The 24,483-nt window shown below is 39.4% G+C and overlaps 1 protein-coding gene across 6 annotated transcripts in view; it reads right to left on the bottom strand.

Moving 5' to 3' along the window:
* The window catches only part of ARHGEF15 (Rho guanine nucleotide exchange factor 15), an 879,095-nt gene that overhangs the window by 134,367 nt on the left and 720,245 nt on the right, over positions 1–24,483 (bottom strand). For all 6 annotated transcript variants that reach the window (XM_044077316.1, XM_044077320.1, XM_044077317.1 and 3 more), the window contains one exon: positions 22,379–22,530. In XM_044077316.1, coding sequence (XP_043933251.1) covers positions 22,379–22,530 — 152 coding nt within the window. The remainder of the gene's footprint in view (positions 1–22,378; positions 22,531–24,483) is intronic.

Raw genomic sequence — 24,483 nt, forward strand, 5'->3', positions numbered from 1 at the left:
AAAGCGTCTTCTGCGTGGAGACATGCGTGAATGGGCGTACCTTCGTTGAAGGTTGTGCGTCAGGGCTGGTAACTCTGCACGTAAAAATCAACTACCAATCATTAGCGGACCGGAGTTCCGCTGTGGCGACCCCTAACCGGGAAAAGCCAAAAGACACAACAACTAAAGGATACATTTTATAGATCAGACCTTGTCTTGTATCAGTACAGTTTCATAAAGGCCATGTACTTGGACCAGTTTTCTATAGTATTTTTTTCTTATTTTCAAGTATATAACAAATGAATGGTTGTAAACTATGAAGATGATACAAAATAGGCTCTGTTATTAATTCAAATGAAGATTCCACATCTTTGGACGATGACTTACTTATATTAACTATTTCTTTATGTCTAAGAAAGTATAGCCTCATGGTTGATATCCATAAACAAAAAGTGATGTACTTTGGCTCTGCAAAGATTTCTCAGTCTCTTTTGCTATACAACAGTTGTAAAGATTGTCAGGAACTTAAAGATTTGGGCATATATGTAAGCAATAGTTTATCCTTTAGTGATAATGTTGCTGATGTTACAGTAACAGCTTCTAGAATTTCTTATCTCATTTTGAAGTCTTTTGCAAGCAGGTGCCCAACCACACATAGAATTCTAAAACTTTCAAGTCTGATGTTTTACTGTGCAAAATATCATGTTCTGTTCATATACCAGGGACAAGGTTTTGTCACTAGAGTGTGTACAGTGATTGACTGAGTTTCCTTGATCTACATTCTGTAACCTACAGACACATCAGAGACAGACTGTGTTTAGCCTTCACAGCCCTAAATGACCCAGTTTTAAGATCATTATTATGTCTTGAAATCTAAGATAATGATTAGGAAGAACAATTTGAGTGTTAAGATTCCCCACTTTCTAAAAGAAGTCGGTTTTTGATTCCTTCTTTGTTGGGTATTACGTGGTGTAGTGCCATAATGTCTTTTAAAACAGATTTTTGAGTTGGCTGTAAACAGGGTTGCCAACCATCCAGAATTCTTCCGTACTGTCCAGAATTAAGGGAAACTGTCCGGAAGAACGGAAAATGCCTGTGTTGTCCGGAAAAAATGGTGGACTGTGCACATTTTCATTTAGTTTAAAAAAATTACATTTTATTTTTTAGGGGCGTTCTTTAAGAACGCCCTTTGCGTCCGGGTGCAGATGACGAAAACAGTGTCTTTGCGACTGTTTACGTCTGTCTACTCACTGTCTTCCGCACGCGCAGAATTTAAATTATAAAGAAGATGGACTGTATGCTGAAAATCCCCAGGCAAACACGAGTCCGGCTGGTGTTTGCTCTGAGTTTTCTCTAATCCAACACTGCGGCACATGTAAGTTCTGTTTTTTTTTTTTCCCCTCAGCTCATACTGTGTTGTATTTTAATGGGGCAGGGTGCTGCAGTCCTGAATATGTCCTCCTATGATGCCTAGTAGTAACTATGAACCTGTTTTCAGTTTGCCATCCTATTTCCTATACCATTTTTCAATTCTTTAAGGGCAGCATGCATTGATTTGTAGATGAAACACTGAAATATAAAATTGTTTGCTAGCAGCTACTTTTCATTAGTTGCAGATCTCTTTAATGTGGAATTTAGATGATGTTTTACTTCTGCACTCTGCAAAGATTGTGCATATTGACTGATATTGGTGGATTGTAATGACATAAGTATGAGTGGCCATTTATGGTTGAAATGTTCTGAATTGGGCAGTTTTGTCATTATTGGTTCATGTGTTTTGTTTCAATGCTTACTGGCAAAATGTTTACAACTATAAATTTCACACACAGTCTAACAAGTGGTGCTGTTACTGTCATCACATCATCACTGTCAAAAATAATAAGGCTTGTTGAGGGCAATGTGTTTGTGTGTGTCTAAAAGCTGCAAGTTGAACGTTAGCCATATGTTTTTCATTCGCTTATCAATGAGAAATCAGAAGTATACAGAAACGTATCTACCATTTTTGAGAGGTAGGTGGTATATGAAAAGAGCACCTATAGCATTACTTCTGCCTGATTACTGATGAGGCTTGTTGAGCAGCAGTGTCTGTCAAAGAGCAATATGACTATCTTATTTATGTGAAGACTTCACTGTCACATCTGATGTACCCTCTCTAAAGGGGCATGCATAGTCATCTGGGACAGTATGTATGTGGGTGTTTTATTCTCAAGTACCCTATTAGAACTCTCTGGATTTTTAATGTGAATTGGTTTAAGGGAACTAACATATGGCCATTTTCATACGGTTAACATATCCAACATTTTAGAGGATTGTGTTGCCACAGCCTGGCAATATATGCTATTTAAGTATATCAGTAATATGCCAGTTTTGTTTCATTAGAGATTCTACATGAGCATGAGCATACCAGTCTTAAAGTTGTGATGGCTGCTAATTCATGTCTGCTAGCTGTTATTATGTATTAAAACTTAATACAATCAGGAAAGTGAATCAAAGAACTTTTGCTTGGCTTTAAAATGTGTGCAAAGGGCCTATGATTTGAAAAAACCCAAAGGTAAACTTAATCCACCACTGGCCAGATGCATTTTCTTTGAATGTAGGTTTCAATGCTGTTTCAGTGAATGTGAGTTTTAAAGGCAAAGAAGTATTAAAGCTATGTCTGTTTATGAGAGACTGTACTGCTTGTTTAGCAAATGGTTATTAGTGTTTGTGCTGTAAAATTCGAAATAAAAGTTTTACATTAAATACAAGTATCTGTAATCATTGTAGAAGTAAAGCTGAAAACAGTATGGGCACAGAGTTTTGAACAGTATTTATGGCAACTGGGGAGAAATGGAGAGATAGCCAAGTAATGGGACACCGGAGTACAACAAACAGTTTAAAGGAAGAAGGAAAATGTCATCACCAGCCAAGGACTGTATAGATAATTCAAGTTAAGAAGTATAGTTAACACTTCTAATAAATCCGGTGTAACTAACAGAATACCATTTCACCAAATACCCTTCTGTGGGTAAGATGCCCTTTATGGTATTTAGCAGAATGATCATCTCTGTTGTTCACTGACTTGCTGACAGCCTAAGAACCTGCATTCTAACACCCTTGTAACATTAGACATAAAACATTCACTTACAGTCGGATTACAAAACAGCTTCAAGTATGCAATGCATGTGAAATCTGATGAATTCTGTAAACACTATGCAAACACTGCTGCTGCATCATAACCTTGTGGAGGTTTTTCCTTCAGTTGGTGCTCTTTCAACAGAAACACTGCATTCTAAAATTCAGCTGCAGTTACTGAAGGCATTATATATAAAAATGCTTACACCATCAAAATACATAGCCTGTTTTGTAAATTTCTCTCTCAACAACTGGTGCCATTTTCAAATAGCCTTTTTGTCCTTATGAAGGGAATTTTCTCTGCCTCCTGATTGCTGTTCTCAAATTCCCATTGGGCACACCTGACTGACTAACCCTGATCTCCCACCTTTCTGCAACTTCCTCGTGGCAAGAAATACAGAACTTCAAGTCTAACCTGCAGGGAAACTATTAGTATCAGTAATCTTCCTAGTGTACTAGTTGCTGTTCTCAAATTCCCAGTGAGCACACTTGACTGACTAACCCTGCATAACGAGATCGCTCACCCTTCTGCAACTTCCTCGTGGCAAGAAATATAGGACTTCAAGTCTAACCTACAAGGAAACTATTAGTTTCAGTAATCTTCCTGGTGTACTAGTTGCTGTTCTCAAATTCCCAGTGAGCACACCTGACTGACTAACCCTGCTTAACTAGATCTCCCACCCCTCTGCAACTACCTCGTGGCAAGAAATACAGAACTTCAAGTCTAACCTGCAGGGAAACTATTAGTATCAGTAATCTTCCTGGTGTACTAGTTGCTGTTCTCAAATTCCCAGTGAGCACACCTGACTGACTAGCCCTGCTTAACTAGATCTCCCATCCCTCTGCAACTTCCCCGTGGCAAGAAATATAAGACTTCAAGTCTAACCTGCAGGGGAAACTATCAGTTTCAGTAATTTTCCTGGTTTACTAGTTGCTGTTCTCAAACTCCCAGTGAGCACACCTGACTGACTAACTCTGCTTAACTAGATCTCCCAGCACTCTGCAACTTCCCTGTGACAATAAATATAAGACTTCCAGTCTCACCTGCAGGGGAAACTATTAGTTTCAGTAATCTTCCTGGTGTACTAGGCAAGTTTATGTGTAGTGAAACACTTTAGTGCTTATTTAACTACTGGCATGCTCACTAATTCAAACAAAAATTGTTTGACCCACCCTCCCCCTGAACTTTTTCCCCTTTATCTTTTTAGCAACTGTTAACACCAAGAGCTGTACAAATGTACAGAACTAATATGCAGCAAGTGTTAGTTTGTTATTACCTGCATAAGATTCTTACCTCAAGGAACTGCCTACTCTTAACTGTTCCACTGTCTTGCGGCACATATTGCTAACTGATTGTTTCTACTGTGGTTTGGCAAGCTGCCTCTTTCTGCCCGCTCCTTCCGCCATTGCTTCACTCAGGCTCACTCCGCTCCCCTACCCTACCCCCATTCCCATTCACCCCCATATTAATTACCTTTGTAACTAACCATCTTAACTCCACCCCCCCTAATCTCCAACGCCCTGTACTGCCCAACCAATCACAACCTGCCCCTCTTAAAATAACCCCTCTCACCTCTCAACTCACTACACCTAACTCCTCCTACCCTTGCTTACTGCTCTGATCCCCCCTGCTCTAGCTGACTATTACCATACACCTTCTCTCTGTCAAACATCTACCCCCTTTGTATGCTCTTCATCCTCCATTATGTCCCTCCTTCTTTTCTTACCCTTCCTTCTTCCCCTAAGCAACTTCACTTCCTACCACATCCAGCTAAACCTACTCCCCTCTTCTCCCACCTCCTCTCATAACACAATTGACACCAGCAGCCACTACACCTCTCCCTTTTCTCCGCCACTCTTCTCATGTACCAAATTCCATCTTCCCAAAATCAAACTGTCTCCAAAATTCCCCTCATACCTCAGAATTAAACAGAAATTTCACTCACTCTACCCCTTTACATCACTTGTCTTCCTCCCACTAAATACCCTTCAACTCTCAGGTGATAGTCACCCAAACCCTGGCCCACACTCTAATTCATCAAGTCCTGACTATACCTAACTTCACCCAGCTGAATTCATTATTGACAACTGCAAACTCAACAATCATAAAACTCTAACCATAGTCGCCATCTATATACCCCCTGGAGAGAACATATCTTTTTTAGAACAAATCCTACAGTGGATGTCTGATAATATACATCATGAAACAATAATACTAGGTGATGTTAACATCAATTGGCTCACCCTCATCTCTAACTCTCCCACCGCCAGCAGAAACCTACACACCCAACTTAACTTATCTCTTCACCCACTTTTCTTCATAAACCCACAAATACCTGCACTATCTTGGATCGGATACTTGTCTCTAAGCCTGACCTCTGTCACTACTCAGAATCTCTACCAGACTCAATCAGTGACCACTCAGCTATATGTGTCCAAAGATTCTCCCCCACCTTTCTAGACCTCATAAATTTAAAGAGTGCTGAATGCTTACTAACTTGCAACTTGGATATATTCAATAATTCTCTCTCTGGTATTGACTGGTCTTTCCTCTCTTCCCTACCTTTAGATGAAGCTGTCCTTCAGTTCAACTCCATCTTCCTAAACATTCTGAACTCCCTTGCCCCTCCCTGAACTGTCAGAGTCAAATCACAGCGTTCCCTTTGGCTCTCCTACTCTACTTGGTTTCGTATCCATAACAGACACTGTGCCTGGAAACTCTGGACTAAGACCAAATCTCCCACACACTACCAACAATATAGGAAACTCCAAAATTTAACCAAAACACATAAACTCTGACAAAAAGAGCTACTATCTCTCACCCCAAGATACTGAACCCAGGAACTGTAAAACATTTTGGAATGCTATCAACAAAATTCTACACCCAGGAAATCCTTCAACTCCCAACCCCTGCCCCAATAACACACCCCTTAAAATTGCTTCAATTTTCAATTCATACTTCATAGATACGATCAGCAAACTTATGCAAACTGCCCACCCAACCAGCCCCACACCCCTCTCACCCCTGACTGCAAAACAGTTCTTTCTCACTAAAACCCATTCCAACCAGCTACATCAAAAAACTTCTTATCAAACTTAAACCAGGTTCCCCTTCAGCTAACAACCTGCTGCTTCTCTTCCTAAAAGCTGCTGCTGACTCTATAGCATATCCTGTCTCCATCCTCATAAACCACTCAATTTGTGAATCCACTGTTCCTGCCCTCTGGAAAAAGTTCCACACTATACCAATCCACAAAGGTGGAAATTCTGTAGCGCTCTGTAATTATCGACCTATTGCCATACGCTCTCCCCTCTCCAAAATTCTAGAGCACCATGTTAATAAACAAATCTCAGCTTATCTTACTCATGAAAACTTAACTACCGCTACTCAACATGGCTTCTGCCCCCACCACAGCAACACAACTGCACTTATTGATAAACTAGTGTTCTGCATTTTTATAGATCTCTCCAAAGACTTTTGACACTTTCTCACCCCATCCTCCTCACCAAACTCTCTCAACTCAGCCTCTCCTCAGCAACTATCTCCTGGTTCAGTAGCTACCTTACAGGCAGACTGCAATCTGTAAAATAGCTCTCTGCTCTTTCTCGTTTTCTCCTCATCAAAATGTGCATCCCTCAAGGCTCTATTTTAGGCCCCCTTCTTTTTAACATTTTTACTAACCAACTTCACACATCCTGTCCTCAGTCTTCCCTCATACAGTATGCAGATGACTCCACCATCATTTCTATTGCTGACAGTCCCACTGACCTACTAACTCTGACACAAAGATCTTTCAACCTCACTGAAACATGGCTCACCAACTCATACTAAACCCTAAAAAGACAAAACTTCTTGTCTTCCTCCCACAATACCTTTACCATCTTAAATCCTCATTCACCATCTCTTCCTTCAACAACACTATGATCATAGCTGAATCACACACTAAACTGCTTGGAGTAATAGTGGATGATCAACTAACATTTGACCTTCATGTACTTAACTGCCTCAAGAAAACCCACCAAAAACTTGGTTTGCTATATAGAAACAAAAGGTTCCTCACACCCAACTCCAGGATCTCACTAGCGCAAGCTTACCTTCTCCCCAACCTCTTTTACAGCTCTCAAATTTTAACCAACTTACGGTCTTCTCTACTTTCCAAACTTGAAACCACCTATGACAAAGTTGCTAGATTTGCAGCCAATCTGCCCTCAAGATCACACCACTGTCACACTCTCCAGACACTCAGCTGGCTAGAGTTTCCTAATAAGCTCTTATTTACCCACCAACTTCTCAGTATCCATACTATTTTGAATAAGCCCTCCTTTTGCCCTAGCATTTCCTTACTTGTCTCCCTCTATAAGCCCCCTCGATCCCTCAGAAGCTCTGACCAAAGTCTCTTACAAATTCACAAACCTAAAAAATCTATTGGATGGAATATCTACAGCTACTTCCCTGCTCCTGCATGGAATAAGCTCCCCATGAACATTAGAAACATTTCCTACAGCCACAAATTCATGAAAACTCTCAAAAGGTACCTTAATAGCACATGGACTTGCCTCTGTAATCCCACGTGAAACCAACCTTTTTCCACTATCCTCTCTCTTCCTCCCTTCCCTACTACCATAACTCACTTAACTGTTCTGTATTGTACAATTACCCTCTGAAGATAACCCACTGTGTTATGTAAATTCATTCAAATGTTTTATTGTATATTTCTTTGCTCTGTTTTTTCTTCAGTGTTATAATGCCTCTTACTGTATTCTACTGTGGAGCTTTTAGTACATCTGCTTAACTTTTTTATTGTACATTTCTTTGCTGTTTTTTCTTCAATGTTATAACGCCTCTTACTATATTGTACTGTAGAGCTTTGTCTACATTTGCGTAACTGTTTTATTGTAAATGTTTCACTGTATTTATCTTCAATGTTGTAAATTTTCTTGCTTACTTGTACTGTGGAGCTTTTCTCCCTGGGCCTCCACTGAAAAAGGGCTTTTGCTCAGATGGACTATCCCAGTTAACAAATGTCAAATAAATAAATAAATCAGCAGTGTGTAATTTTAATTGTATGTTTTACATTTTATCAATTAAATGGGACATTTGGTCAAAAGCCAGCAGTAAATTGCAGAGGAGCCTAAAATGCTAAATATTCAACTTAAGGAAGTGCTTAATCTTTGACTGGATCAGTCATTTCATAGCAGGGTTTATTCACTCACTTCACATCACTGCAGTTTCTGCAGTAATCAATCCAGCCGTACTCCTCTGCTACACTATAAGCTTTGGCATTTTTTAAATGTAATTATTTTTTAATATACAGCTACACATCTCTGTCTGCATGTACTGTGAATGATTCCAGTTTGGTTGCTAGGGCTGGCAAAGGAAGTGACAATCAAGGAACAAGTTATTGGTGAGGGGTGTGACCAGCAATGTGTAGATTAGGCAAAAGAGGAGTTTGCCATTATCAATAAGTCTGCAGCAATCTGGTATTCATTCATTTAAATATTCACAGCTACTTAAATGAATGAGTGAAAACAGTCATCTGAATGAATCAGCGTGCAAGTGATTTAGTGGACTGTTAAGACTTTTTTTTTTTGCTCCACAATGTTGCTTCGATGGTCACCAATTTACCTAGCTACTGATATGAACAGTTCCACTAAAAATGTATACCATACTCCACTTTGTTAGTCCTGTAGGTGGCAAACTGGTGCTGATGTCAGAACATCTGTCTCATTGTATCTGTTCAGTGATTTGGTACCAAAATGATGTGCCTTTTCTACAGAGTTAATACCATGTTCCCTGTGACTGTGTGCGTTCTTGTAAGAGTCTCTAGTTTCATCCCATACCTGAAAGTCATGCCAGTAGGTGAACTGGCAGTATTCTAAAGTGTCTGTAGATAGTGTTTGTGCACAGGTGTTTCTTTTTAAATATGAATTTATTAATGAAGAACATAAATTTGTCTTTAAAAAATTGATGTCCTTACATTTACTGCTGCAGTATTCCTAACTATATGGGAATTCCCTACCGTGAAAGCCCAATGCCCGGCCAGTCTTCCAAAGACTTCTGAATTTAAAAGGTATGCCGAATGTCACCATATGCTCCCTGCATAACATAGGGCATAAAGGTGGCATTCTGGCATACCAAAACAGAACTACTTTGCTGCCAGTCTGAACGTGTCTTTTACACTGTTGGTCTGTTTACCTGTGTCCATTTTCTGCCAGTTGAATACATTTCCATTCTCCAGTGACTTCCTATGCCTGTTTGCTGGTTTTGCAAGTGAAGTGACCCACTGGGGGGCTGTCTTTTCTTGTTTTTTGTCTTCCTTGGGGTTAATGTCATCCAGGAAGGGTAAATGTCAGTGTGGAAGAAGATTTCCCATAGAGAATGCCACAATAAGTGTCTTTTTTGCTTAGATGCCTCTCATGACCATACATCTTTGTTCTCTTTGTCAGGTGTTTGTTCCAAAAACTCTTCACAGTAGATTTTCTTACCTTTCCTTATATCTTGAGATTTAGCATCTTAAGCTACTTGCTAAAGATGCAATGGAAGGAATCTCCAGCCCTGAGGGTCAGATGTTAGGGAAGAAGATGGTGAAAAAGGTATGACCAGTATCTTCCCCTGCCCAGCCTCTGCCAGGTGTTTCCCCCAAGGTCATTACGAACCTGGAAGCTTGCCCGGATGTGTTGTCGGATTTCTCTGCCAAGACCACTTTCGTGGCCGATGAGGATCCGGCTGCTGGCACATCCAAAGAGGCTTTGCAGGCGTCCATTTCAGAAGTTGATTTTTTCTGAGGGGCCCAGGAGAGTTCCTCACTTTTTAGTTGGGGAAAACGTTCTGGCTACAGTTCTCAATTCTCATTCCGGATCTGAGCCTTCTCAGGACATTCCCTTAAAAAAGAAACAAAAAAATTAAACATGTTTCTTCTGTTTCTGGGATCCACAATGTGAGTGGCAGGCTTTTACTCAGGGGTTATTTTCTGCCTTAATGTCCTTAAAGTCTCCTCATGGGGTTTCAGTTCCTGCGCCTCCTTAGTTCTCTACTCCTCTTAAAAATCTTACAGAACAGGATTCTTCTGAGGATGAATCAGATTCTGTTGATGAATCCCTAACTTATTTTACTGAAATTCTGTCTTTTGGACTATGGGTCAGAAAAGGAGGAACCTATTAGACCTGATGTTCCTTTGGAGGAAATTAGCTTTGGGGACACACTGTCTAGGATGATGGATTTTTGTACTCAGGTCTCTGATATCCATAAGAGGTACTATGAGTTGTTGCAGTTGGACTCTCCTAAACCCGCAGCTTTTCCTTCTGTCTTGGCTGGTTTGCTGGATGCTTTCTCCAGTGCCTTTCAGGCACCTGATTCCCTCCCCCTTGCTCCCAAGAAGCCCAAAAGGTTTTATAGGGTTCCTGAGGATTGTTCTTTTTTTTATATAAATGTCCTGCTGCTGAACCCTCAGTAGTGTCCGTAGCCTCCGATAAGCCATCTCAGTTCCTTCCTTTGCCCAAGTTATTGCCTTCTGACAAGGACAGTAGAGCTATGGATAGGCTGGGCAAAAAGATTTACACTTTTAGGGATATTAATTATCAGACCCATATGTCTAGGTATGTGTTGGCTGTTCTTTCTCAGGTCTGTCAACTTATTTCTGAATTTCCAGGCACTGGGGGTAAAACGTTTGTTCTTTCTTTGTTAGGGATTTGCTCTCAGGTTGTTCATCATTCCATTAAATGTAGTTATGATGTGGCAGATGCCTCTTCTAGGGCTGCTGTTTTTGGTTCAGTTATGAGGAGGTATTCTTGGCTTTGGCTTCAACCTCTACCTGATGATATTAATGCTAAGTTGATGGATGCTCATCTGGATTCTAAACTTTTGTTTGGGGAAGCTGCTGCTGGTTTGTTTAACTGGCTTTAGGATAAGGGTAAGGCCTTACAGGAGCTTAAACATGTGTTTGTTTCTCCTGTGCCTAAATTTCAGAAAAACTACTCCACTAAGCCTGCCTTTGTTCCCAGGCAATCCTGTCCTTCTACTAAAGGTAAGAAGAGTGGCTCCCCCTAATAAGATTATTCAATTTTTGGGAACTCCAAAGCCTTCCTTTCTGGACAAACCAGGTGCTACGTGACTATCCTTCCCTAACCAGCCTCATTCCTCTTTCTCTTTCTCTTCCAGTTTAGCTTCAGATCACTCAGGATTCTTGGGTTCTGTCAATCATTCATCAAGGGTACTTCATGGTGTGGAAATCCTGTCCTCCTTTTATGGGCATTCCTAAGCCTCCTCGGGAACATCTTCCCTTCTTACCTGAGGTTTTTCAAGATCTCTTGTCTCAGGATACTATTCAAGAGGTGTCTGTGTTACAAAGGGGGAAAGGGTTCTACTCCTGGCTATTTCTAGTATTCAGAAAAGAGGGCACTTAGAGACCTATTCTAGACCTCTCTCGTCTAAACAATTTTCTAAAGATACCTTCCTTTTGGATGTTGTCCCTTCAGATTCTGTTTCCTCTCGTGCTCCCTCAGGCCTATATGGTGTCTCTGGATCTCAAGGATGCTTATTTCCTTATTCTGATCCATCCTCTTTTCAGGATTTTTTGTGTTTCTCTGTTGCTTCCTGGCATTTTTAATTCTCTGCTTTGCCCTTTGGACTTTCTACTGCTCCAAGGGTGTTTACCAAATGTCTTTCTCCTGTGATTGCCTTTTGCAGACTTCAAGGGATCCAAATTTTTCCTTACTTGGATGACCTGTTGATTCAGGCTTTTTGCCAGAGATCCTTTTGCAAAATCTTCATTTTGCCATATCCCTTCTTCAGAGCCTGGGGTTCACTATACATTTCAAAAAGTCTTCTCTGTCTCCTTCTCAGGATCATGTTTTTCTGGATTGCAGGATTCAGATGGTGCCAGTACTTGCATCCCTGCCCCCTTCAAAGGCCGTAACTTTCATTTCTTTCATCCACACTCTCCTTCATCTGGCTTCCATTACTGCCAGGGAGTTTCTGAGAGTTCTGGGTTTCATGGCATCCACCATTTTGATGCCTCCTCTGGCCAAACTTTACATGAAAAAATGTCAGTGGTTTCTGAAGTCAGTGTGGCTTCAACATGCTCATCCTCTAGAATTTGTAGTTCCTCTTCTTCCTTGTCTCAGACAGGGACTTCTCTGGTGGATTCAACAGCTGTCTCTGAATCCAGGGATCCCTTTTCATCCCCCCCTTACCTCTCAGGAATTGTTCTCAGACTTGGGATGGGATCGACGTTTAGCTCCCTAAAGGTACAGGGGTGTGGTCGCCCCATCAGTAGAAGGAGCACATCAGTGTCAAAGAGATGGGAGCTGTTCTGCTGGCTCTTCAGGCCTTTCACTCTCTTTTCTCCAAGGCCTCTGACGGTGTTCACAGACAATACCACAGTGATGGGGTATATCAACAAGCAGGGAGAGACGAGATCTTATCTTCTTTGCAGGTTGGCACTTTTGGTACGGGATCTGGCTGTCAAGTGTCAAGTGATTTTTCAGGCAGTTTATATCCTTTCCAGTCAGAACATTGTGGCAGACACTCTGAGCAGGTCCTTAACTCAGTCCCATGAATGGATGCTTCACAGGGATGTGTTTCTGGACATTATCCACCAGTGGGATACTCCTCAAGTGGATCTTTTTTCCTCTCCTCTGAGCAGACAACTTCCTCTGTTTTGTGCCAGAGTCCCAGGTCCTCTGGTATGGAAAGTGGACACCTTCTCATTCTCTTGGAAGGGGATGTTTCTTTATGCATTCTCTCCTCTTCCTCTCATTCCAAAAGTCCTGTTCAAAATTCAACAGGAGGTTCCCAAAATCTTGTTGGTGACTCCTTTTTGGCCACAATAGCACTGGTTCCCTCTTCCTCTGAATCTGGACAGGAGCAATCATCACAAGTTACCTCACAGGGTGGATCTAATCACACAAGGCAAGGGATCTCTTATCCATTCCCACCTGTCCATCTTTCCACTGACACTGTGGGTGGCAGGATTTTGATTGCACATAGACACCTTTTTTTCTGAGGAAGTGCTGCAACTCCTGCAGGAGGCTAGGAAACCTATAACTAGGAAATCCTACTTATCCAAATAGAAGAGGTTTTCATTTTGGTATCTCTCTCGTTACCTGGACCCACTTACTGTGGATGTTCCTTTGGTTCTCTCTTATTTGTGTGAGTTGCTCAATGCTGGTTTGGCCTATCCTTCTGTTAAGGCCCACTTATCAGCTATCTCTGCTTGTCTGCCTTTTTCTCCTCCTTTAGCTGCTACATTGGCGGTGAAACAATTTTTTAAATGTGGCCTTAACTTTAGACCTCCCAGGAAGCCTGTTCCTCCTCCTTGGGATTTTAATTTTGTTGTAGAGAAGTTGACTCAGGCTCCTTTTGAGCCTGCTGCTTCAGCTTCCTTACAATATTGTTCCTTGAAGACTACTCTTTTGTTAGAACTTACTTCTGCCAGATGGGTGTCTACGTTGCAGGCTCTTATGGTGTATCCTCCTTTTTTGGTTTTTCATGAAGACAGGCTATCCTTGTGCACTAACCCGTCTTTTATGCTGAAGGTGGTTAATGAGTTATCACTTAATCAGTCTATTAATCTGCCTACTTTTTTCCCCTCTCCACAAACTAACAGTGAGAGGGTGCTGCATACTTTGGACATGCACAGACAACTTAGAGTTTATTTGGATATGACTAAGGCTATTATAAAATCTGATCAGTTATTCGTTTCTTTTCACCCTAGATCTTTGGGGCTTGCTGTATCCAAACAAACTATTTCTTCTTGGATTTCTAGGGCTATTTCCTTTTGTTATACTTTTCATGGTGAGAGCCTTCCTTTTTCAATTAAGGCTCATTCTACGAGAGCTGTGGGTTCTTCTTTTGCTTTTTTCAAAGACTTCAAAACTAATTCCATTCTTGAAACAGCAACCTGGACTTCTGTGCATACCTTTACCAAGCACTACAAGTTGGATGGTACCTCTAGAGCTAGGGCTGGTTTTGCTACTTCAGTTCTTCATGGTATTTTAAGGGACTCTTCTGCCCCTTCCCCTTCCCAAGTTTCCTCTTGAGCTTTGGCACTCTCCCTTATAGTTAGGAATACTGCAGCAGTGAATGTAAGGACATAGTGCAGTTGTGTAAAATCTTACCACAATGGTAGATGTCCTTGCCTTCACTGCTGCAGCATTCGCTCCCTCCCTCCAACCCCCTGATTCTTTGCTTTCTTGGATGTACACATTACCTTTTGGATTTCTTGGATCAGTGTTACTCCTGGGGCAATCAGTTTTGTTTTGGTATGCCTGAACATCACCTTTATTCCTGACATTATGCAGGGAGCGTATGGTGAAGTTTGGTATAGCTTTTAAATTCAGAATTCTTTGGAAAACTGGTTGGACATCGGGCTTCTGCTGCAGGGAATCCCCTTATGCTTGGAATACTGTAGAAGTGAAGGCAAGGACATCTACTGTTATGGTAAGATTTTACACAACTGTACTTTTCTTAGTTTGTGTTGATGCTGTTCAACTGTTAATAAGAGATTTAAACAAAGCCACAACACAACTTCAGAACAAAACACATCAATGAAACTAGAGCAGTTAAATACATGGAGAACATATCCATTAATCTGGATAATGGTCAACACATGACATCTCTTTTCCTGTTGTTCTCACAGGTACTTAGCATAGTGAATCATACAGTGTTAATCATCTCCCCGGGTACAGCTGCTCTCAACAAGGATGTTCTGTAGTGCTTCAGAAACTGCCTGTCACATTGAATGTGGTAAGCTGTATGGAAAAGCATTCCCTCCACATCTCAGCATGCAAAATCAGTATGCTGCAAACCAGAGCACTAGAGTCATTACAAAATCAGTGTGCTGCAAAGCTCAGCACTGGGGTCACTATGAAATCAATGTGCTGCAAAGTAGAGCACTAGCAGCATTACAAGATCAGTGTACTACAAGGCTCAGCACTGGGGTCACTATGAAATCACTGTGCTGTAAGGCTCAGTACTGGGGTCACAATGAAATCACAGAGCATTACAGTCATTACAAAATCAGTGTACTTCAAGCGTCAGCACTGGAGTCATTATGAAATCAGTGTGCTGCAAAGCAGTGCACTAGAGTCATTACAAAATCTGTGTGCTGCAAGGCTGAGCACTGGGGTCACTATGAAATCAGTGCACTGTAAAGCTCAGCACTGGAGTCACTGTGAAATATGTGCGCTGCAAGGCTCAGAACTTGGGTAACTATGAAATCAGTGTGCTGCAAGGCTCAGCACTGAGATAACTGCAAAATTACTGCAGCAAGGTTCAGCACTGGGGTCACAATGAAATCACAGAGCATTACAGGCATTAAAGAATCAGTGTGCTGCAAGAGTCAGCACTGGAGTCATTATGAAATCAGTGTGCTGCAAAGCAGAGCACTAAAGTCATTACAAAATATGTCTGCTGCAAAGCTGAGCACTGGGGTCACTATGAAATCAGTGTACTGTAAAGCTCAGCACTGGGGTTACTATGAAATCTGCATGCTGCAAGGGTCAGCACTGGGGTCACTACAAAATCAGTGTACTGTAAAGCTCAGTGCTGGGGTTACTATGAAATCAGTGTGCTGCAAGGCTCAGCACTGGGGTCACAATGAAATCACAGAGCATTACAGTCATTACAAAATCAGTGTGCTGCAACAGGCAGTACTGGAGTCACTATGAAATCAGTGTGCTGCCAATCATAGCACTAGAGTCATTGCAAAATCTGTGTGCTGCAAGGCTGAGCACTGGGGTCACTATGAAATTAGTGTACTGTAAAGCTCAGCACAGGAGTCACCATGGAACCTTACCTTTACAACCCCACCCTTACCCCCCCCCACCTACACTCTTAACCCAACTATACTACCGCCACTACTAACCACAGTCAGAAATAACTAGTTATCTTTACATACTTTAACATCTTGTCTGACAACTTTGTTTTACTGTATATACTGTTGATAATCAATGTCTTGTTATTGTATTAAAACCAACAACCTGTAATGCTGTTTACTATTGCTGCAACTTTGTATCTCTATTTATCATGTACATGATGTGGAGCTTTTCTCCCTGGCATCCACTGAAAAAGGACCTGTGTCCAGTCGGAATTTCCTGGTAAACAAATGTAAATAAATAAAAAATAAACATGTGTGCTGCAAGGCTCAGCACTTGGGTCACTAAGAAATCAGTGTCCTGCTAGGCTCAGCACTGAGATCACTTCAAAATTACTGCTGCAAGACTCAGCACTGGGGTCACTATAAAACCTGTGTACTGTAAGGTTCAGCACTGCAGTCACTATGAAATCACTGTGCTGTAAGGCTCAACACTGAGGTCACTATAAAACCTGTGTACTGTAAGGTTCAGCACTGCAGTCACTATGAAATCACTGTGCTGTAAGGTTCAGCACTGAGGTCACTATAAAACCTGTGTACTGTAAGGTTCAGCACTGCAGTCACTATGAAATCACTGTGCTGTAAGGTTCAGCACTGAGGTCACTATAAAACCTTTGTACTGTAAGTTTCAGCACTGCAGTCACTATGAAATCACTGTGCTGTAAGGCTCAACACTGAGGTCACTATAAAACCTGTGTACTGTAAGGTTCAGCACTGCAGTCACTATGAAATCACTGTGCTGTAACGTTCAGCACTGCAGTCACTATGAAATCACTGTGCTGTAAGGCTCAGCATTTTGGTCACTATGAAATCTGTGTGCTGCAAGGTTCAGCACTGGGGTGACTATGAAATCCATGTGTTGCAAGCACTCAGGTCATAATGAAATTTGTGTGCTGCTAGGCTCAGCACTGTGTTCACAATGAAATGTGTGTGTTGTTAGGCTCAGCACTGTGTTCACAATGAATTTGTGTGCTGCAAGGCCCAGCATTTTGGTCACTATGAAATCTGTGTACTGCAAGGCTCATCATTTTGATCACTATGAAATCTGTGTGCTGCAAGGCTCAGCACTGGGGTGACTATGAAATCTGTGTGCTGCAAGGCTCAGCACTGGGGGATCACTGCTGTTTTCATTACTCACAAGCAAAATGGTTACACAAACAATTAATAGAGTATGCTGATGACTGCATCCAGCTCTGTGACACAGATGGGTCCCTTTAAGAAGTGTGAAACTGATCTACAGGTCCCAACACTTCATAAAGTAAAACTAGAAGTCTAACAAAAACAGAGAGCTCTGAAACTGGCTATTACACCCTTACAGCATATTTGAAGAGGAGGCTTCACCCCATGGACTCTCACTGTGAAGCTACCCTTTTACCCCTGCAGAGTGGGCTGTACCCCTCACACACCTGTTGCCCCTGCAGAGTGTGTGTATGTGTGTGTGTGTGTGTGTGTGTGTGTGTGTGTGTGTGTGTGTGTGTGTGTGTGTGTGTGTGAAGGATCTCTGCCACTTTTACATACTAGCACTGAGGTTAGTGTACCTCAAGAATGGAAAATAATCCATGGTTCCTCAGCTTTGAATTTAGTCTATATTTCCCAATAATCATTATTCCAGGGACTGAGATTATGTTCCTTGGAATACTACCAGACACTTTCGGCAAACAGCATGAGGGCATTAAGCTACAACTCACCCGTCCACTGACAAAATGAAAGTAAGTTGTTTTAAGGGGATAGATTTTAGTAAAGCTAAATGATAATGAAAACAACTGGACTGTAGTTAGGCTATACTTGGGACAACGGTACTGCTGCATAGGAATATCTGGAAGCGTACAAAGACCACGAGCTTACATTTCAGTAACATACCGACAGTACCATAAAACAGACTCACAGGCATATAGCCTTTACTGAATAAATGAACAAATGAGTGCTAAATCGACACCTACTCCTCAGGTTGTATACATTCCTATGCTGTTATTTGTAGCACATTTATAATGGATGATCTTCCATAGAATCTGTACATCAAGCTTCATACTACATAACAAACAAAGAATCCCTCATCAGACTTGTCATCTTTTTCACAGCACTGTGACGTTATTTAAAAAAGTCAACTGCATGAGTCTCACTAATAAGATAATATCCTTCTAAGTGGTATTTGTTCATCAGCTGAAATAAAAACATTACCCTGACCTCAATAACATCCTATTTTGGTATCAATCAAAACAATGTCTTAGACTTGCAGTATTCTGTTAACCTGCAAGCCCAAAGATCTACTTAAAAATGTTTAATATGTATCATTGTCTTCATTTTCTAGTGCTATGAAGTAGGGTTTCTCAAAATCTAATATGATCAGAGAGTCTTTTGGAATGCAAACAAGACATAAAGTAACACTGAATCAACAAAAAAAACCCATTATGCATTACATGTGGAATACATGAGAAACTCAGTATGATCATAAACTCAAATCACCTGTCCCACTGATTCAATATATTAACAAAGCAGAACACACTGCTAACCCTCCTGCAAATCCCTCATGATATCCATGCATTCCTAACCCTATAGTTTATTACAATCTATTTTCTCACTCATAAATTCTCACCTTTTTGACTGCTACAGTTCCTCAAAAATAGTTTTCAAATCTGTACATTGAAACTTATCGTAAGTTCTACAATCTTATCTTAGGCAGTAATAACGTAAGAAAAAACACCAACAACTGCCAGAACTCAAGCCCAGAGAATAAAATCAGACAAACAACTCCAAAAATACAGGTGGATTCAAAAGTGGCCAAGAAATCCAGTATATCTTTTTGTTTATTGTAAAAAAACACACATAAGCGCTTTCACAGTATAACTGCTTTATCAGATGTGATAAAATAATCTGCTAAATCTCATTAAATACCAATGGCAATTACATCTAACCAACCACATGACATTCAAATTTAAAGGTGTCATGTGAGTAAACTTATTTAAAACATCAAAGTAAAATAAACTTGTACATAAGTACAGACATACATTCATTCTAAACCTTAAAAACTTACATAAAAAATAAACATTGTAGAAATATTGTCTAAATGGTAAAAGTTTTACCTGAATAACGATCTGGTCTTTAACATGGGTTTAATGGGACTTTGTCATTGAGGCCATGTCCAAAAATCACCCCTTAACCTAATAATCCATTTGGCTTCAAGTTGTTCAGTCGGATTTCTTATGTCCCCTCCCCCCATGAATACTCTCAAAAACTCTACCGATGACCATGAATTTGAAACTGTGTTCATTAGTGGTCTCTCTAACATATCTGGCTAAGGCATTAGATATGCTCAATTTGTTAATATGATATAAGTATACTTTAATCATATCTTTCAAAGGTCTATCTGTTTTTCCACTATATAACTTCTAGCATGATAAACAGCATGCTAAATAAACATGTGCTGTGTCATAAGTAGCAGAAAGATTGAATGTGTATTTCTTACATTGATCTAGATGCATAAATGTTCCTGCAGAACCTGTGTACTTACATGCTATACACTTACCACATGGTTTAATAAATGTCATACTGCTCCTATCAACACTGCCCTTTGGATAACACAATTGCCTTTTCAATGATCTCCTATTTCTGAACAAAAACCTTCTTTGACCATCTACTAATTTCCTAATCTCATCATCAGTGGTCAGCACTGGCCAGAAATTTTTAATAACATGTGCATAAGAAATTACATTATTAGAATAATGTAAGGGTACCTTTAATTTTCTAGCCTTCCTAAAAATACATTTCCCTCAACTTTAGCAGTGTAAGCTTCTGAAAAGTAAGGCCTAGCAATACTACTCCTTAGCTTTGTAACTTCTTCTATAGCCTTGTCTACATCATGCTTATCATATCTTCTGTCTACAAATGAACTGATCAAACTATTAGCGTGACTAATAAAGTCCTACTCATCTACATTTAATCTAGAAGCTCTAAAAACCTGATTTTTAACAACATATTTAAAATGTGTGGTGGAAGCATGCTCTCACAAAACAATAAATGGTTACAATAACAAGGTTTCCTGAACAATTTTGTGGAAATTTTACCTTGGTTATTGATCATCACATTAACATCTAAAAAACTGATGCTCCTATTAGAAAAAACTGAACAAAATCGTAGAAATGGAAGTACTCGAACTGATATATTACTCAAAAGCATGAAGCTCCTCTAAAGAGCTATCCCATAAGAGGAATATATCGTCCACGAATCTATGATAGAAAAGTACAAACTTACTATAAGGACCTTGTATAATGTGTTCTTGTTCCCATACAGCCATAAAAATGTTGGCGTAGCTATTGGCACAGGGTGTGCCCATAGCTACGCCATTCTTCTGCCAGTGAAAAACATCATTAAAAACAAAAACATTGTTTTTCAAAACACATCTTAGAAGGATGCACTACAACTCAATTTGATCACTAGTAAAACAATCATGTCAACTTAAAAACTGTCTAAAACTATTAATGCCAGCATCATTTGGAATTACAGTAAATAGGGTCGTCACATCAAATGTGAACAAATACACTGGTGTTAATATCAAGAGTAACCAAAAATAAATCAGTCAAGTTGAGTATCTTTCAAGATGTTGTTGTGTCTTTCGGCATTTTCCCGGTTAGGGGTCACCACAGTGGAACTCTGGTCCGCTAATAATTGGCAGTAGATTTTTACATGCCAAGTTGCCGGCCCAAATAGACAGGGGCTCAGTGCACCAATTGCACCCTGCAACTATTGGACGTAGGGAAGGGTGCACAGGGTTTTTATGTAATTTGGTTAAACCTTGGATGATAGATGTCAATGGATTGGCTATAAAAAGATAGTCAAATAGAGGCTTGTCAATGACTTTACGAGATAACAAGCCCTTTAAAATATAACAAATGTTATTGACCATATAATCAACTCAACTTTTATTAATTCTAACTTAAAAGTCAGTATCAGCCAACATTAAATTCATTTCAGTAATGTACCATTCTCTGTCAAACACAACAATTGGCCCACCCTTATCGGGCAGTCTTATGAAAATACTGGTGTTATTCTGCAACTTCTGCAAAGCTAAACACTCATCTTGCATCATATTATAACATTTAAAAGCTTTGCTTGTCACATTATTCATTTTATAAAATTCATCTATACAAAGTTTCTCAAAGCCTGTAACTAATGGAGTCAATGCTGGTACATATTGGGTTTTCTAAACAATTAAACTCATCCTGAATGGCAGCACAGTTTCAAATTCATGGTCATTGGTAGTGTCTTTGAGAGTATTCATGTGGGGGACTTAAGAAATTTAACTGAACAACTTGAGGGCAAATGGATTACTAGGTCAAGGGGTGATTTTGGGCATGGTCTCAATGACAAAGTCCCCATTAAACCCATGTTAAAGACCAGATCGTTATTCAGGTAAAACTTTTACCATTTAGACAATATTTCTACAATGTTTATTTTTTATGTAAGTTTTTAAAGTTTAGATTGAATGTATGTCTGTACTTATATACAAGTTTCTTTTACTTTGATGTTTTAAATAAGTTTACTGACTTTGGACATGGCCTCAATGGCAAAGTCCCCATTAAACCCATGTTAAAAGCCAGATCGTTATTCAGATAAAGCGTTTACCATTTAGACAATATTTCTACAATGTTTATTTATATGTAAATTATTTTATGTAAGTTTTTAAAATCTAGAATGAATGTATGTCTGTACTTATATACAAGTTTCTTTTACTTTGAAGTTTTAAATAAGTTTACTCGCACGGCAACTTTAAATCTGCATGTCATGTGGTTGGTTAGATGTAATTGTTATTGGTATTTAATGAGATATAGCAGATTGTTTTATCACATCCGATGAAGCAGTTATACTGTGAAAACACTTATGTGTGTTTTTTTACAATAAACAAAAGATATACTGGATTCCTTGGCCACTTTTGAGTCTGCCTGTATTTTTGGAGTTATTTATCTTAGCCAGTGTTTAATATTTTGATAAGAACAACATCTGAATCCTCTAGTTATACCACTCTACTAAATAATATAATATATTCATGATTTTTTTTTCTGTGTTGCTGCCCTAACTGTTATCCACACATTATTTACGTAATTGTATTGTAGGTATTTGGAGCTTTTCTGCTTGAGTCTCCTCATGACTAGGTTTATTCCACTGCACTGTCAGTTAACAAAACATAAATAAAAATACACTTTCGAATGTGTAGTCTTCCCATCTAAAGTCGCCACCTTTTTAGATGCTGAAAGATGGATTTTTTTACTGAAACAAGATTTTGCAGGACAAACCATACTCACAAGCAGTGTGAAGGAATAGACGGCACTTTTTTTGATAAAATAAAAAGTCATTCTTGCAGAATAGCAGTTTACATGCAGGTGGCCCTGGTCTCACCCGGGACGTTTCCTACTTACCTTCTCTTGCAGATAAGCAGTAAATCAGTGAACAGAAACAGGTAAACTGGAGTAAATTTGGGTTTTAGGCCAAACATGGAGCCTCTCTGGATAATTTCTGAAAGTTCCCCTTGTTTCTCAACACGCCTATTCTGCGAAATGATTGGAATAGCCTGGAAGGAAGATAAGGAAACACAGTGAAACAAAGGTCAGTCTGGATGAAGAATTTTCTTTGAAATGACATTTCCTCAGTTGCCACCTAAATAAATATGAATTTGAAAGTAAGTTTTGTTAAAGAAAAATTCTCTGACCTAAAATGTATTCATACTACAAAAAAAGAGTCTTTTACATATATACCTAGACCTCAGTATGTAGTGAAAACACTTATTGCGCCAGAAAGAGACTAAGGTGCTGCTTGGATATATGTCCAGCTCAGTAATGAAACATCTACATGAAGAAACATGCTAAGAACACAAACTGCCTCACAAGGTAGCTCTTGCTGAAGTATGAAAAAATGGTTTTGGTTTCTGGAGGTGATAAGGGGAACAGCAGATACAGTATATAGTAGTATGATGGGTCTCAAACCATTTTACATTTAGAATGGGCATTATTGCCCATGCTTGAAATGTGTATATATATATATATATGTATGTAGGTAATGTTCTGTTAGGAAAAGAAGAAGCCACTTTCAGAAGGTGTGCATATCATATACACGGCTTAGTATGGTTACTGCAGGCAGACAGATTGTATCAAGTACACAGGTTGGCAATGGAAATGCACTGTTATAATTTGTAAAGCTGTATGTACGACAGGAAAGATTTACAGCATTATCATACATGAAATTGGTGTTTACTATTTCTAGTACTTTGCCATGTTTAATACTGAAGTATTTTCTGCAGCATCAGCTCTTTCCTGTCTTAGCTTTTCTAAAAAGAAATAGTGCATGGTGATTTCTTTTACAAGAACTTCTTTACAAATGTTTTTTACTGGATAAGTTGACAAAAAGTGATAAAAAAAAGATCTTGATCTACTAGAAGAAATATGCTTTTCATTAGCAGGACAAAAGACGCAAAGATGACATAGATGGTTATTCTTCTTAAACATGATAGCTCTTAATTTAATCTATTTTAACGTTTGTAATTTAAAAAGATGCTGCAATATTATTAACTATGGATTAAACTAAATATCAAACAGTTTGAAATTAGAGGTATGCTTAATTTGTGAACCAGAAGAGAGCATGGGATAGACCACATATAAGGCCCAGAACATAGCCTAAAGAGAAAGAGGAGGGCTGGTTCACTGCACTGTTTATGCTTGTGGAGTATGGGAGTGGGAATTGAATGGACCAAATGGGAAAGAAGGGCCTAGGTGACTGCAATGACAGGAGGAGAAAACAATACATACTTTATACATATATATATATATAAATTCTTTTTTGTAATTTTTCTATCACTCTTATACAACCAGTCTTCCCTTTTTTTTTTTTTGCTTGTTCTTCCTTACAGAAAAGTGCACACTACTCTTAAGGCTTGTAACAATTCATATATGTATAATGTTTGTACTCTGAATCCTTCTGTATATACTAGTATAATTTTTGACATACTGTTAATTTTGGCTATGTACATGTTATTTTATTTGTTTTATGCTCATTAAGTTTCCCTTGCTTTTCTCCCCAGGTCTCCGCTGAAAAGGGGCCCTAGGGCTCAGCCGGACACTACCCAGTTAACAAATGAAAATAAATAAATAAAATAAACTACATTTCCATTTTAGTAGGTTACACTGACATTGTCTACATATATGTGTATGTTATGCATGTGGGTGTGTGTGTGTGTGTGTGTGTGTGTGTGTGTGTGTGTGTCTATGTTCATACCTCTCAACTGTACAGATTTTCACAGAATGTCCATATTTTTGCCTCATATTTTTGGTCTGTTCCTCATAAAAATTGCATTTTTTGACAAATCACTGGGAGAATCTAAGGACTAGTCATTAAATGATGACATGTACTTGATTTTCAGACTTCATAACCTTCAGAACACAAATCATTTTATTCTAACAACTTTCAAAGTTTATAAGAGCAATATATAAAATGTGTCCCTATTTTTGGGCCTTTGTACCCCCATTTTGTT

This window comes from Protopterus annectens, chromosome 7.part0, assembly GCF_019279795.1.
Source record: "Protopterus annectens isolate FY-2018-M chromosome 7.part0, PAN1.0, whole genome shotgun sequence".
In the NCBI taxonomy this organism is placed as follows: Eukaryota; Metazoa; Chordata; order Ceratodontiformes; family Protopteridae; genus Protopterus; species Protopterus annectens.